Consider the following 15,477-nt stretch of genomic DNA (forward strand, 5'->3'; position numbering starts at 1 on the left):
CACAAAACTGCTGCCTTTAATCCCTTTGGCATCTTCCCTTCATGTGGGGATTGACTGTTGCTGTGAACTAATGGGCAGCCTAAGTTTGGGTGATTGAATCACTAATAGTTTGTTTCCTGGCTTAAGTTTTCAGCTATGAAGCAAGCCTGCGAGTATGCAAAGTTTAAGAGACTTTGTTGGAGGCTTAGCTAATTATGCAAATAGTGGAAAAATTAAGAATACCGTCAGAGAAAAGATAAAAAAAAATTGTATCCCAGGAAGATGTAATTATTTATATAACTAAACTTTTACCCAGTGTAAGATCCACTTGGCATTGTGCATCTATGCATGTCAGAATTCTACAGGACTGGGCATTCTGGTACATCTGGAAATTTGACTTTATTTCAAAGTATGATTATTTTAAATTTTTGGGGGGTAAAATAATTATAAACAACAGATAACTTTTTGGGGGAGGGAAGTGTGTTTTGAAGAGATGAGAATGCCGCAATGGTACTGAATAGGTGTGGTTTTGTATTTTTTTTATAAGTATTTTGTATTAGACTTTAAATTTCCCAAAAGTACGATATATAATTGAAAAAAAACCAACACAACCACGCTATAGCAATTAACTGTAAATAATACCTAACTACTACTGTTTACATGAAAATCAATCTTTTATTGGATTACTTAGGAGTGATATCTCTTTCTGCATGTGCCAACTTGGCCAAAGCTGTTAGTAAATATTTCACAACCTTCTAGCACAGAAATTGTATATCTGGACGTATCTGATAGAATACCACTAAAGGGGGGAAAAGAAAAAAAAAAAGAAAAGCTATCAACACTCTCAGGAGCAAATGAGCCTGAAGACAACATTTGGGGTGGGGAGGATGATGACAAAACAAAACCAGAAAAAACAAATGAAAAAAAACCCAACCACCAGTGGAGGGGCTGCTGAGATGGTAAAAGCTTGCCGTTAGTTTCCACTGGAAATTCTATGAAGTGTTGCACCATTGCATAACTTTATGCTGCTAGATTATCTCAGTGAATTTATTAACAAGGAGCTGATTTTTTTCTGTGTTGATCTTGCAAAGCTAATTGCTTTTTCTAAGACTGAATTTTTACTTTTGAATTTTGCATATACGTGTAATTTCCCTCCAGTTATAGCAACAGTCCTTACATTGTGACCTCATTCATTCAGAAAACCCCACCTTTTATAAATATAACAAATATCGCGTAGAAACTTTTTGTTAAAAAAACTTAGATTTGTATAATTAGATGGAAAGACTCTTGTTTCTGGAATGTGAGCAGGAAGTACGCCTGCCAATGGTGAATTTTCATTACTTTTCCAAATTACTATAGTTTCTCAATAACATATTAATGAATATACGCTAATCCAGCAGTGTCCTTTCTCTGGGTATTATATTTTGTACAAAAAATTTCATTAGATCAAGTTCCCAAAATTTAGAATTTGATCTGTATTGTGAAATGGAAGATATATAAAAAATTACACTGCTGCGCAAGATCTCTTTTTTAAAGACATGCCTGACTTCTTGCTTCATGTATAAGGTGCTAATTATCTGAAATCAGTTTAATATTAAAGCTACTAAAGAAATAAGATGAGAATATTAATTGGGTTGTTGACTATCTCAGTGAAGAAAGGATATGACTTCTAGCAGCTACGTAGTGTGGTACTGTACGTTTTAAAAGATTGATTCCAAAATAGCTGAGAGAGAAGAGCATTGATGTAAATAATAGTTATTGACAGACTTGTTTTGTTTCTGGCTTAAGGTTGATCAAGGTGCTCCCGACACATTTTAAATTTTTTCATACTAATCTAACAGAAACCTGATGGTTGTGTAATTCTGCAGGTGTTGGGCAGATGGTTGAGCAACAGCGTTGATTAGAAATCACTTAATTTGGAGTCAAGGAGGAGGCTCCATGTACAAGTGACGCAATCCTTAAGTAATGTGCAAGTTTCCAAAGGAATTACTTGGGAGCGCATGTCACATTGCGTTAGCTGGAGCTAGTAATGTTGATGCCACTATTAGAGCAATAATTGTATGGTTAGAGAATTTTCCCAGGAGTTAGAAGACCTGACTTATAACACATGCAGCCTCAGGGTGTTCAAAACCACAGCTCACCACTCCTTGAAGAGTTTCCTTATCCCGTAGAAGAGTCTGGGTAAAGACTTCCTCATGCTTCCTGTTGAGGCTGGGCCACTGTGTAGAATATAAGGCAAGAGTCACGGGACTAGAAGAAAAATGAGTGTGATTCAGTATGCCAGGGGGTAAGGCCATCCTCCTAAAACTAGCTGTATGTGTGAAAGAGTGAGGAAGGTGGTATTACATAAACTACTCATAGAATTATTGTGTTTTTTTTTTTTGTACTATGTCTGGTCTCTAGGTGAAGCTTCAAGCAGAATGCATGTCAGGAATATAAAAAGGCAATCGTGAAATTACTGTGTTTCAAACTAGTTCTATGCAAAACCGTAATGCTATAGAAAGACATTATAAGAAGCTTTAATAATTAGTAGGGAAGTGTCTGTAATCTGCCACACTACTATGTGGTGTCCCAATTCCCTGTCACCGAGCAAGGGGCAAGCCCTTTTTAAGGGTTAGCTAAGTAGGAAGTGATTCAAGTTCATGACAAGGAAAAGGAGTAGTCAGAGTTCTGAGCTGCGTGTCTGGTTAGGGTTTTCATAATTAAAAAGTACACATGATTTGCTCTATTACTGTCGTGAATCAGCCTTTCACATTAGCTTGAGTAAGTCAGCATGGACTATTCAGAGCTAGGGATTCCTGTCAAATATTGTAGCACTTGTGACTAATGCTGCATCCCATAAAGATTTTATTTTCTATAAATATCTTCCTAAAGAAAAAAAAATGTTAATCTTGGTGTTAACAATGGCAACACATCTTTCTACTTATATAGATTGGCTGTGTATAGGCCAGCTTGGTGCATGAATTTTGATGCATGATTAATACCAAGGCCCATATTATGAGAAGTTGCTATATCCATGGGAACAGACTTTTTTAGTTTGGTTCATTATATCATTAAGTAAATGTATCATTCTTGATTTATCAATGTCAAGTCAAAGGAAAAGGAAAAATACTGCAAAATTATTTGCTGTGAATTCTTTTGTAGAGAGAATCATTTACACTTAAAAAAAAAAAAAACAAAAAAACTATGCAAAAATAAGCAGGTTTAATTTCTTCTTTTTTTTAATCTGCTCTTTATTTGTCCACTGCAGTCTAGGATCTGATGTGGAGATTGCATTTCAAAGCTCTGTGGGTGCTTCATCCTTCTCATGCATTTCTCCACTAAAGTAAAGAGACGTTTCAACCCTTTTGGGGACCGCTCTAAGAACCATACAGTAGTAATCTGATATTTCAAAAATTTTACTGAATACAAAGAAAATGGAACTGGTAGGAAAACAAATGTTTCATGTCCCCTTTATGTTTTGTCAGAACCAACATTCTCAAGCTTAGTTATAGAGGGGCAAAGGATGAAGAAAACAAACTACTGGCACTTCTTGGAAAAGATTTTTTTTTTTTTGTGAGGTAGTACTACCCACATGGTTACTCATCTTTTCTCTCTCTTCTCCACGTTTCATGTATTTTCCCCTCAAGTTTTCCCAAATGGTTTTCTGAGGACAAAAAGACAAACTGATTTTAGCTTGTCTTCCAGGCACTACATTGAGAAAGAAGATGCTTTAATAATGATGGGTGTATTTCTTGGGTTTTATCAAATACTGTCATTCACCTGGAACCCATTGGGCAGTTCTGTGTCTTATGTTAACTCTTTGGAAAAGCACCATTCAAACTTTGTTTTGCTCCTTAAATCACAGAGCAGGAGAAGAGGATCTGGCAGTAGGAGAAAATCCATAGTTGTGAGAATGGCAAGAGAATTGAATGATAAAAAAAGGTGTTGGTATCTGTCATCAAGGAGCCACACTGAATGCTGTTTATATTTTTGTCTGGTTAGGGATTTACATTGTAAATAACTAAAATTTATTTATTTAATATTTTCCGTATTTTTATTTTTTATTATATTTATGGCTCTACATGTGGAGACTGTACAAGCTTTGTAACACAGAAATTTCTTCATTATTTTCACAGCAAACCCAAGGAACCAATGTTCAGTGCAGGTAAGAACTTTTGAAATTTTTAAACAGAAAACTGTGATAACATAATGGATTTTATCTGTGAACGTCCAGGAAATGGTGTTGGGCCTCTAAGCATGATACGTACAGGCTACTAATGATTTTTTTAAAAGAAAAGTTGAGCAGTTTGCTCCAGTTTTTGTTGGCCCAATAGGTTTATTTTACAGTTCGGATTCTTTGTAAGAAGACAAAGAAGAAAAAGGCCGTGACTTACGCCAAATGTTTTTCCTTTCAAAGCAGTATTAAAGTTTTGTTAATTAAAGCATTTGCTACATTCCAGCTATGACACCGTCATGTTAACTTAGTTATTAACTGTACTTGATTGCTCCCTTTTAAGAATTCCACATCTGTCCCAATGCCTTCTAATAATATTTATCAAATCACAAATAAAGATGGTGTTTTGTAGCTAAGCTTGGAAATCTATCTTTAATTTGAAAATCACATTTTTTTTCCTCCTTACTTATTGTCTACATAACAAGATTTCAAAAACAAAATAGGAGGTATAAGTGAAAGAATTTGTTGTCCTCGATGAAGATACAAAACTAAATAGTATAGATAAGTTATTTTTGTCCTGAAAAAAAACAACACAGAGAATTAAAATAAAACCTTCCTTATAAAAAAGGAAGGGGAAAAAACTGTTGACTTGTCAAATTTATCATATTCTTGTTTATAGTTCTGTAACAGTAAGCATGCATTAAGCTGAAGGAGAAAATCCCTTGTTTATCAAGCTGATTGATCAGCATCCAACAAAGCTCTTAAACTGTACTTCAAGATTTAGTGTAGCTGATTTTGAACTCAGTAATATATAAAACTAGGGGCTTAAATCTTTTGTGACAATACAATCATAATCCACCTCCCTTTCTTGAAAACAGTTGTTTTAAAAAAGAGAAAGTTTCTGATTCACACAGAATATATAATTGTTGTATTACGTTTCATCTTCTCTTGCACCATGTAAGCAAAGGTGTTTGGAATAATTTTTCTTCTGACAATTTCCCAGTAGATAAAAATCAGTAATTAAATATGTGTCACTACTTCTATTCTTCTCAGATGGACAAAATTCCTACTGAAATTAATGATTTCTAAAAGTTATACGTGATATTTTAATTACTTTTAGCTTGTAGTTGAAGAATGAAGCGTCAATTGGTATTTTAATGATAGAGGAGCTAAACAGAGCCACTAGCTGGAGGAAAAAGGGTTTTGACTTTAATTAGCCAACCTACTGAATGGAGCATGGGTCAGGGTTTTACAAGAAACAGGGTAGCCTCCAACAGAATACCACTGGACAGCCCATAGAGCAGGTATTTAGTGAGACTGTTGTACTCAAACACATCTTTATCTAGCCCTTCTGTCTCTGTCTCTGTAATCACAAGGGAAGCGCCGTGTGACACACTGCAAAGGTAGGCTTCACTTCCAAAACCTCATAGCTCTCGAAGCAAAATGGTGCTAGTGTGATAAAAGCTTGATGTCTGAACAGCTATTTTGTTACTTGCATGCATTTTGCAATGTTAAAACTTTTCTGGTTCTTTTAGTAGAACAAAAATATTACACCATCTATTATACAATTCACTAAATTATAACCCTCAGGTACACTTTAAAAAAAGGAATGGGTTATAATTCAGTCATGTGGAATTTTTTCAGGAAAATTTGAATTAGAAAAAATTATGTTGAGAGAGCTATATGGCAACACGTGGATGTTCACTGTGTTTGAAATGGTGTTCTGCACTTTTGCTGGAATTCATATAGAATTTGCCCCTTTGTTGGCTGTTTTGCTGGTAGCCTAACATGATTATAGAAGCCTTGGTATTTCCCTTGCTTTTTCATATTGAGTAGAGCGTAGATTATCCTAAATGCTGGGTAAGCAGATCTAGGCGTACAACTAATTTATCAGTGCTTTTTGCTCAATGTCATATTGCAGAGTTAAATTTGGTATACCATATTGTTTTCTAAAGCTGTAGCAAATTTGCAGTGTAAATATGCACATTTTTGAAGCATGTTTGTCTGTGATATAATCACAGATCACAGATTTGTCTTGCTTTTTAGAGATAGTTTATTCCTAACAGTTTTTCCACTAATCAGCATCTCTCAGCTTTGCAACAGATATAAAATTTTGCAAAAAAAAAAAATGTTCTTGAGGCAAAGTTTTTTAAAGAGTTTCTACCTCTGTGTATTCATCGTCAATTTTATGCCTGTGATCAGTAGTGTCTGCTTTGCTGATCCTACGAACATTCACATTAAGAGCTTCTTAAGAGCTGTTATTTTTTACTGTTATTTTCAACAACAATTTCAGAATTTACAAACTTGCAGATGTAAAAGATACATTTGTTTAGAAGTTTCACCATTGGTCTGTCTTTGTAGTTTGTCTGTCTTTACAACTGTATCTTCACATACTGAGCTTTGCTGTCTTAAAAATTTAGTTATAAGAATAAAAGAAAAGGGTTGTAGATTGGTTAGGAACATAATAAGTTTATATTACTATCAAAAATCAGAACTAATGTAATTAATATTACCAAACTTAGAAATAACTACACAGTATAGATTTCTGTGCCTTGCCTAGTCATACTAAATTCCTCTTTATAGTTAGTAGAGAGATACAGGCATACTGAAGGCATAATTTATATACTTTGGGTTTGGACACCTGCTTTAAAGTGTGATTAATTCCTGTAAAAGTACCTGTTTCTTCCTATTTACTCTAAAAAGGAGTTCTGAGTGACTAGGTCAAATGTGGGTAGTTCCACTCTATATGGCTCAATGCAAGTTATATGAGTCCCATGACGTTTCAAGTGAGAAAAGCAGCTCAGTGAATTAAACTTTCATTCATTCCCAGCCTTTGATAAGCACGGTCAAGAGTTGTCACTGCTGAAAATCTATTAACTTCCAGTGCATCAGTATAGTAGCATTGGCATGTGTTTCAAGCTCATTAAATAGATGCTGCATGCGCATACAAATAGTGCTGTTATGCTCCGCTATTTAATGCTCTACCCTCTTTAGTTTATTTTCCAATACAGATCTATCAGAGTAGATTTTTAAAAACAATTCCAGTATTCTGGCAATTTTAACATTCATCTTGAGCTCCAACCATCTGTCACCATCATTATTCTGTTGTTTTTTGTGTGTATTTTTTTGTTCTAATTTTTTAGCATTGTTTTCTGTTGCTTTCGTTATATCTCTGAATTCTGTAAATTGGAGGGTTTTTGGAGAGCCATATCTGTAATGTTACTGTGACAGGTGAAGTAGATCTTTCCCAAATGAATTAGTGTAAAGGCAGAATACACGTGTCTAGGTAATAAAACATAGCTCTGTTTATTAGTTCAACCAATAATTTTTATTAATTTACTCAGGATTTTTAATGTATGCATTTCCAATTAAAATAAAGCCTTAGTTTTCAAACTAAAAACTAATGGTATACTTGTAATGATACTTAACATTCATAGCATAATTTTAACAGTCCTAAATTGTATAATTTTTTTTTCATTTACATGATTTTATTACTTTTGCCCTTCCATTTCCTTTGTGCCCGTGATTATTCTGTCTAGTAACTCTACAGATGTCACTGACTCCAAAACTGCTTGATTCGCATGAGAACAAGGCTGAATTCCTTGATCTGCCGATGGAGCAGCAAGAGCCAGCACGTTCTGAATCTGGACAAACTTCACCAGAAGTTCACAGGACACCCACTTTGGCCTTGCCAGTTCCCAAAAGTCCTAGTCAGACCTTCATGGCATTTCCCAGATCTCCTAGTTTTATAAGCCCCATGAAGTCCCCAAGTCAGTACTTCCAGATCTGTTATTAATCCCTGCTTCTCTTCCCCCAAAAATATTTCTTCCAAGTTCAACACATTATTTTTAGTATTTTCTTCTAGAAATGTTTACTTCTGTCAGCCAATACAGTTTTTGTAGCTTCTCTCCTGTATGTCATTTTCCTTTCTATAACGTGCTGTCAATGTTGTCATTCCTTTTCAATGTCTAGTAATTCTTAACACATCTTTTTTTGCATGTACATCAGCATGATTCTTTTTACTAATTGTTCATGTTCCTTATTTCAAATGTATCTCTAACACTGTATCAAGTGTAAAGCATATCTTTACACTGATATGCAAAGAGTGCGACTGAGTGTTGGAAAATACTTTAGATGCTGATGCTCCACTGTAAATACTGATTAAAAAATAAAATTAATTTTAAGTGGCATTTCTGTGTTAATTGTAATCTTTGATGTTTTCCACTTCATTTTTAATATTTAAAAATGCAATATGTAACATTCATTTTAGAAAAATAAGTTTCAATTTCAATCCTTTCAGTTTTTTAATTTTTCATGACATTGTTTAGTTCTAAGTCTTCTGCTCAAAACATTGAGAGGAAAAAGGGACTTTATTTAAAAAAAAGAAGAAATTAATAATTCTGCCTAGTGATTGCGATTTAGGGAAAAATAAGCTGCTTATTTTATATGTTTGTGATTGCATGTCATTTTGTAATTGTAATGCACCAAACTAAGTGGGAAGGGATTGAGGAGCACTGGAGTTCTTTACTGATGTTTTTTTTTTTTTTGTAACTCTAAACTGTTCTGACCTTTTATAGAGGAAGGATACGTAAAAATGTTTCTTCGTGGACGTCCTGTTACCATGTACATGCCCAAAGATCAAGTGGAATCTTACAATTTGGAAGCAAAAGTAGAGCTACCAGCCAAGAGGCTTAAACTGGAATGGGTGTATCCTTTTGGTGTTGGAGGACTACTTGGAAATTGGTCATTTCTTAAAGGTTTGTTTAAAATATGTTTTAGAGGTAGAGTATAGCAAGAAACAGGGCTTGTTTCGTTAGTGAAGTGTGAAGCGACATTCCATTCAAATAGGTGTTCATTTCTTGAGGCTGCACTTTGTGAAGTACAGGGTGGCAGCTGAAGATTTTGCTTAAATGTTGCCTGAAGGTTGCGCTTGAAGCATGCTAATTAGCTAAAGATTAAATGAGGCATATTGTAAAAATGTAGTGAGCTGTGATTATTAATTATAGTGTGCATAAAACAAGCTCAGGGTTTTTTACTGATTCTAAGCAGTAATTTATCATTTTAAACTGTATTTTGTAAAGGGTGCACCATTGTCTTATACAGGAGTTGCTGTAACCAACTTCAGTACTTGAATAAGACCTGAATTGAATACCATATTGCAATCGATAGATACTTAGCAATGAAATTCATAAGATACATACATACATATATAAAAACCATAATACTTAGATTTGAAACTGTGCTTAAGCAGCGTAAATGCCAAACAACCAGAATTTTCCATTAATATCTGAGTAGGCATAATTACAGAGTTCTGACTTGAAAAACCTCCAGTATTTCATCACATACAGAAATTTTCATGTCTCAGTTTAATTCATAATAAGAAAATCCATCCTTTCTTGGAAAAAAAAATGACCTTTCATTTGTGTTTAATGTCAGTATATGTAATAGATGATTCAAGATAAACTATAAACATAAAAAGATCTGAGTCTATTTGTAATATCCACTATGTTTAGAGAGATGAAGTCTTCATAAGGACCTCTATTTTAAGCAAATACTTTTTTGGCCCCAAGCATTGCAAATAGGAAGTTGCTTTGTCTTCATAAAAAAGAAGGCAGGCTGCAAATATTCTTTTTCTAAGTTGTATAAATAGAACTGTGTGTGGTTTCAGAATGCACACAGTTTCCAAAAGTCCCATTGTATTCACTAGAGATTAATGACAGATTTAGTAACCATTCTTATTATTCCTATTGCAGCTGAGCTTGTGGGTTCAACCCCACTCTGCTGGAACTGCAGAGACGATGCATACAGAAATAACCAAAGATGAATTAAAACAAAAACCAAAAAATAAAAAACCCAAGGCATCACAAAGTTATAAAATGGTTGAGATTTCAGTGATAAATACTGCTTGCAGCATTCTACCATCTAATCATTGTGCAGGTTCTCACCGTACATCACAACAGAACTGAATGATGTCTTTTCAGGTTTGTAAGGTCCCCCGTGAAGAAGGGCATAAGAATGATGCGAGAGAAAGTGTTAAGAAGCTTGCTGAAACAATAACAGCAAAAAGCACAAAATGGATTGTCATTAGCAGTGACATGAAGTTAATATTTCAGACTGTTATAAGAAACGATAATTAGATTTAAGTCGTGATTTCAGTTTCATTAATTTCTCACTTAAGCTTACTTAATACTCCATCTGGCAAATAGTCATTTATTTTTAGTTTGAATATTCATATGTTTTCTCAGGTGTGCATCTGTGTACCTAGCAAAATCCCATATACAAATGTTTTCTATTAATAGAAAAGGTATGAGTAAATAAAATGCTTCAACTAACTATAAATGGTTACTGAGGAGGAAGCATATGTTCCTAAAAATACTGTGCTAATTTGTTTCCATTTTTTTTTCTTTGAATTAAACCAAATCATTATATGCATACTTAAAAGTTATGTCTAGGTACCTACAGGACTCAAAGAGGAATAAATTAATAAGTAAAATAGTGTCCAGTTTAGAGACTATAATGGTGAGAAGATAAAGTGGGGGCAGGAGTGTAAGATAATTTGAGGAAAAAGAGAGAAAAAAAACACACCAATACTTCAGGCATTCATTCCAGTTAAATTGGAGAAGCTGAGTTGTTTGCATGCAGGATATCAGAACTGGAGTAGGAGAAAACATCTTTGTAGGAGACCAACCAGCCTGGCTGTGGGATTATAGCCAGAAATGCTTTATAATGTAAAAATGGGCATAGAGAAACAAGATACTGGAGGTGAGATGGAGAGATGGAAAGGGCAAAGCAGACTATGATGAGAAACAGAAGCAAGAAAATCTAATCTATGTAGCTGAAACATAAAGGGGTTTTACAATCTTATTAGTAGATAAATGAGTAAGTCAAAAAACGCTTCAGACGATCAGATATATTCAGACATGAAGAAACAGAAATGCTGAATAATGAAGTGTGAGGCAGGGCTGGAGCAGAGTGGGCAATCCGAGCGAGACATCGGCACTGGAGACACCAGGGAGGGAGCTGTGATCTGCAAAGACCCATTTGAGACTAGCTCATTTGGCAAGCAGATTTGACACAAAGACTGCAGGCTGAATGAAAGGAAAAGGTCAAGATAACGTTCACTGAAGTCCCAACTCACCAAATCAAAGTTGGAGCCACCAAATCAGAGGGTGGGAAACTGTGAGGAGAAGGAGAGATCAACCCCAGGAGTTTAAATTAGAGAATAAAAGACTGCTAGAGAAAAACTGAGTATTTGACAACAGCAGTCATGCATAGGGCTGAATGCAGCATTGTTCCCAACAGGAAGAATGGTGGAAAAAGGAGATTTTCCTGAAAGAATGCAATCTCTTCCATTTAATGGCTATATTTATGCACAGAGATTTCTTCATCATGTATGTCTTTTTTTTTTTCCATTTTTTTTACACTATCTTGAACTGCTAGTTCATTACCAACTTGTTTATATTTTGTTAAACTTAGGGAACTTTTGTTTGCTTCAGTTGGTGGTGGTATCTGGCTTTATAAAGAAAAACAAATTTGAACAAATAAAGCGTCCTGCAATCTAAAGTAACTCTTATCTTTACGGACAGATTAGAAATTGATAATAAATATTTTATAATTTCAATATTCTATGATTAGAAATTGATAGCAAATATTTTATAACCTAAATATTTATTGTTTTCACTTCTTCAAGTTTGAATATGTCAAATTTTAAGGAACTTCGGCAGAAAAATTCCAGTTTGGGAGCTTAAAAACTCTATTTTAAATGTATATTTTGATGGTTGGGTATGCAGCACTACTTCTGTTATATTTAATAAGACAAAAAAACAAACCCAGCAAGCTGTTATTTAAATTCCTGTTTCAGGAATAACAGAACATGATCATACAGTAAGGACCTATAGTTAACATAGGTGTTTTAGTTTGTCTGCGTTTCATTGGCCGTGGAGAACAGTGCACAAATGTAGTTTTAATATCAGATATGTGGTGTTTCAGGACTTTTCTATATATCTCTCCCAGCCAGTTTCTCCATATTGACTGAGTTAGAACACTGCTGTTTTGCCAAGATTCTGTGATATTGTTCCTCTCTGTTCCCATAAAAAGGGAAAGCCAAAATAGTTGTAGTCCCTAATGACTCTTCATAAGAATAAAACTACATAATTTGGCTGAATCAACGTTCAGTCTAAATGAAATTTATTTCTGGATTAATTCCAGTTAGTTCACTGGATTAATTTTAGATTAGCGTTGATATGACTAGCATAAAAATCTGGGCCACTGCCTTTTAAATGCTACAAAAATAACATATGATGCAACCCTTCTGCGGTTTTTTATGCATCTGGTTGGTAATAACCAGAATAATGAAATCAATCAACCTGAACAAAGGATAATGCAATCAATCCTAATGCAATGCAGAGAGATGTACTGAAGGACTTATTAATGTTTTCATCAAGTCCAAATTTTTATTTTAATTGGTCCACCAGTGTAAATAGTAAATACACTTGGGACAAAATTAATGTTTCCTTAGTCTGGCATTTAGAGAAATTCAGAAGATGCTGAGGGGATAGTATGCCTGCAAAATCCTGTCTCTGTCTATTTTACCATGTATTTTCTGTATGATATGTAGGTTTTCAGGCACTCAGATGGTGAAATACTTTAGCTCTCCCTACTGTAGGAAGGGAGGGAGTTCTGAAGGGTCTCAAGTGATAAAGCTGCGCTCAAGCCAAGGGATGTTGCCTATCAGGAAATACATGACTGAAAGTCTGTTTCATTTTTCCTTATTTTTAATGTTCTAAATTCATATATAATGTTGTTGCATCTTGACAAACATGCTAGCTATGGATATCGGGGTCGGGACTGTCGCAGTAACCTATATCTTCTTCCAACGGGTGAAACTGTATATTTTATTGCATCTGTAGTCGTGTTATTCAATGTTGAAGAACAACTTCAGAGACATTACACTGGTCATAACGATGATGTGAAGTGGTAAGTCACCCACTGTACTTTTATTTTTCTGTCATAAAACAGTATTTGGTTGGTAATACTTTGTTCTTTCCTCGTAACAGTTTTGAAAATTTCATATAATCTAACCTGGGGTAGGTTGGTTCCTTAAGCCTGACAATGCATTTATACAATCTGATTGTGTAAAGGTCTGATTGTAGTCATGGTAAGGATGTCTCTTACTGCTCTAATCTAGTCAGCAAGAAGCAACTGCTGTGAAGATGTGGTCGCACAGACTTGAGGATATCCAAATATGTCCCTCAGCAGAGCCTGACTTTGCTTGCAAAACCTGCTTTGAAGTCTGTGCTCCTGTATGTGCTGTGCTACTTTGGTGGTGTCTATATGCAATTGCTGTATAGATGTTCTCCAAGTTACCGCTTTTCTCTCTGTCTCAGTTGCTAACAATTCCTACTTGTATTTACTCAAGAAAACTTATTTTCCATGATACGCTTTTTTTACATTGAGAATACAAAAACGTAGAGAAATCTGTCTATAGATCTGCTAATTTTTGTTGCTCTGTTTTCACTCACCGTCCTTGTTGAAGTAGGATTGAATTATTCATCTTATCTGGGTCTGGTCCTTTAGGCTCAGTCTAATCAGTAAAACAGTTTTAATCTCATCTGCAGTCTCCCTGGTAGTCTTCGAGCATGTGTACATCATGGCAAATATCCTGCAAACTAGTCCTGAGCAGTCTGCTTTGTCTGCTGTCATTCAGACATGCCAGCTTGAGCTTCAAAGTGATTTTGCTGTGTTTAAGCTTAGAGGATATTAGATATCAGGAAATATCAGTATCATTGAATTGAAATGTAAATAAACATATGGTTTATCTTGACTGTATCTGTCAATACTACTTGCTGAGTGTAGCTGAAAAAGAGCACCCGGATTGTCTGATGGGCCCTAATGTATGAGCTGAGTTTGACATCCTTTCTTTGAGTTAAGGTTTATGAAACACCTGTTGTCACTGAAAGCCAAAAATAGAACTGATAATCAAATCTTTGCATTGTATGTTTCATAAAACTGAATTATTTGTGTGATCTACCCCTTTTACAAGGAGATCTTAACTTGGACCTCTTCCATCTTATTTCTTTAAAATTTTCTAATTCTTTAGACATTTCAAATCTTGTTTTATTAGAAGGAGGATACATTTCTGCATCATAAAGCTGAATGAATTATTGCCACAGTTCATTTTTTCAGGGTACTTCGCCTCTAGAACTGTATGCAAAGCAGATGCAGTGAAAAAAGAATTAAGATAGAATTTAGGCAAAAGTGGGCTGTACTCCAGTTAGAGACATTAACATTGGTAAATTTTACAGTTCTAATTTTAGAAATTACATCATCAGTTTTCTAATTTTTGTATACTATTTCTTTGAAAACAAACAAACAAAAAAATTCCTTTAGTAACCTTTTGAAAAATATTACAAAGAAGAATTTGGTATCCCCCCAGAGGAGTTGCTGCAGTACATTGGTTAACACATTCTAGCAAGCAATTTGTCTTATCTTTGAGTGGATAAATATGTGTGGTCTGGAAGACTGTCACTAGACTGCATTTACGATGCTGACTGTATCTCTACAACATTCGATGAGAGAGAGATGAAGTTAGATAAATAGCTCAAACCATAAAGTCCTTATACATTGTAAGCAGTTAAATCTAGGTGAGATGAGTCCCAGCATGAGACTGGTGCTTGTTTGATACATGCTTTGAGGTATTAGGGCTTAAGCAAGTTACCACTTTGTTCATAAGATTTTTGGAGACGTGAAAATAATTATTTTCAAGAGCATGAAAATAATTATCAGTTATGTTTTTATGATTTTAAAATATTGACGTGTGTGCTGTGTGTTTTGTATGACTAAAATAAGTCTGTTTACTACATGCTCAAGCAAAAATCTAATGGAATATATAATAAGTGCCTATAAGTTCACCCTCTGTCTGTCTGTCTTTTTTTAGCCTGGCTGTCCATCCTGATAGGATCACTATAGCCACAGGTCAAGTTGCAGGTACATCCAAGGATGGAAAAGTGAGTAACTCCTTTGCTGACATATAACTGGTTTTATTTCACAGGAATATGTTACCAAGAAGATAAATGGTGTATCTTTTTCATGTGGCAGTTAAACTGGTTTTAAATTTTAGAACTGAACACAAACAAAACTTAATTTGAGAGTGCCTGTTGCACAATATCAGATTTATCCTGTTCCATTATCAAAATCAGTCTGGTTTCTGGTTCCATTACTTATAAAGACCAAAGTAATTTGGGAGTTGGTCTCCAAAAGAGACATGAAAGGATAAGCCTATAAGGGAGACCTGAGAGTGAAAATGAGTGTTGGGAAAAGAGGGGAAGCAGAGGAGATTAAAT

The 15,477-nt window shown here is 34.8% G+C and overlaps 1 protein-coding gene across 9 annotated transcripts in view; it reads left to right on the top strand.

Annotated features, from left to right (window-relative positions):
* Positions 1-15,477, top strand: part of EML1 (EMAP like 1) — a 122,868-nt gene that overhangs the window by 86,135 nt on the left and 21,256 nt on the right. For all 9 annotated transcript variants that reach the window (XM_083836542.1, XM_083836545.1, XM_083836543.1 and 6 more), the window contains 4 exons: positions 4,098-4,126; positions 8,713-8,842; positions 12,962-13,111; positions 15,072-15,141. In XM_083836542.1, coding sequence (XP_083692668.1) covers positions 4,098-4,126; positions 8,713-8,842; positions 12,962-13,111; positions 15,072-15,141 — 379 coding nt within the window. The remainder of the gene's footprint in view (positions 1-4,097; positions 4,127-8,712; positions 8,843-12,961; positions 13,112-15,071; positions 15,142-15,477) is intronic.

This window comes from Anser anser, assembly GCF_964211835.1.
Source record: "Anser anser genome assembly, chromosome: 5".
NCBI classification, from domain to species: domain Eukaryota; kingdom Metazoa; phylum Chordata; class Aves; order Anseriformes; family Anatidae; genus Anser; species Anser anser.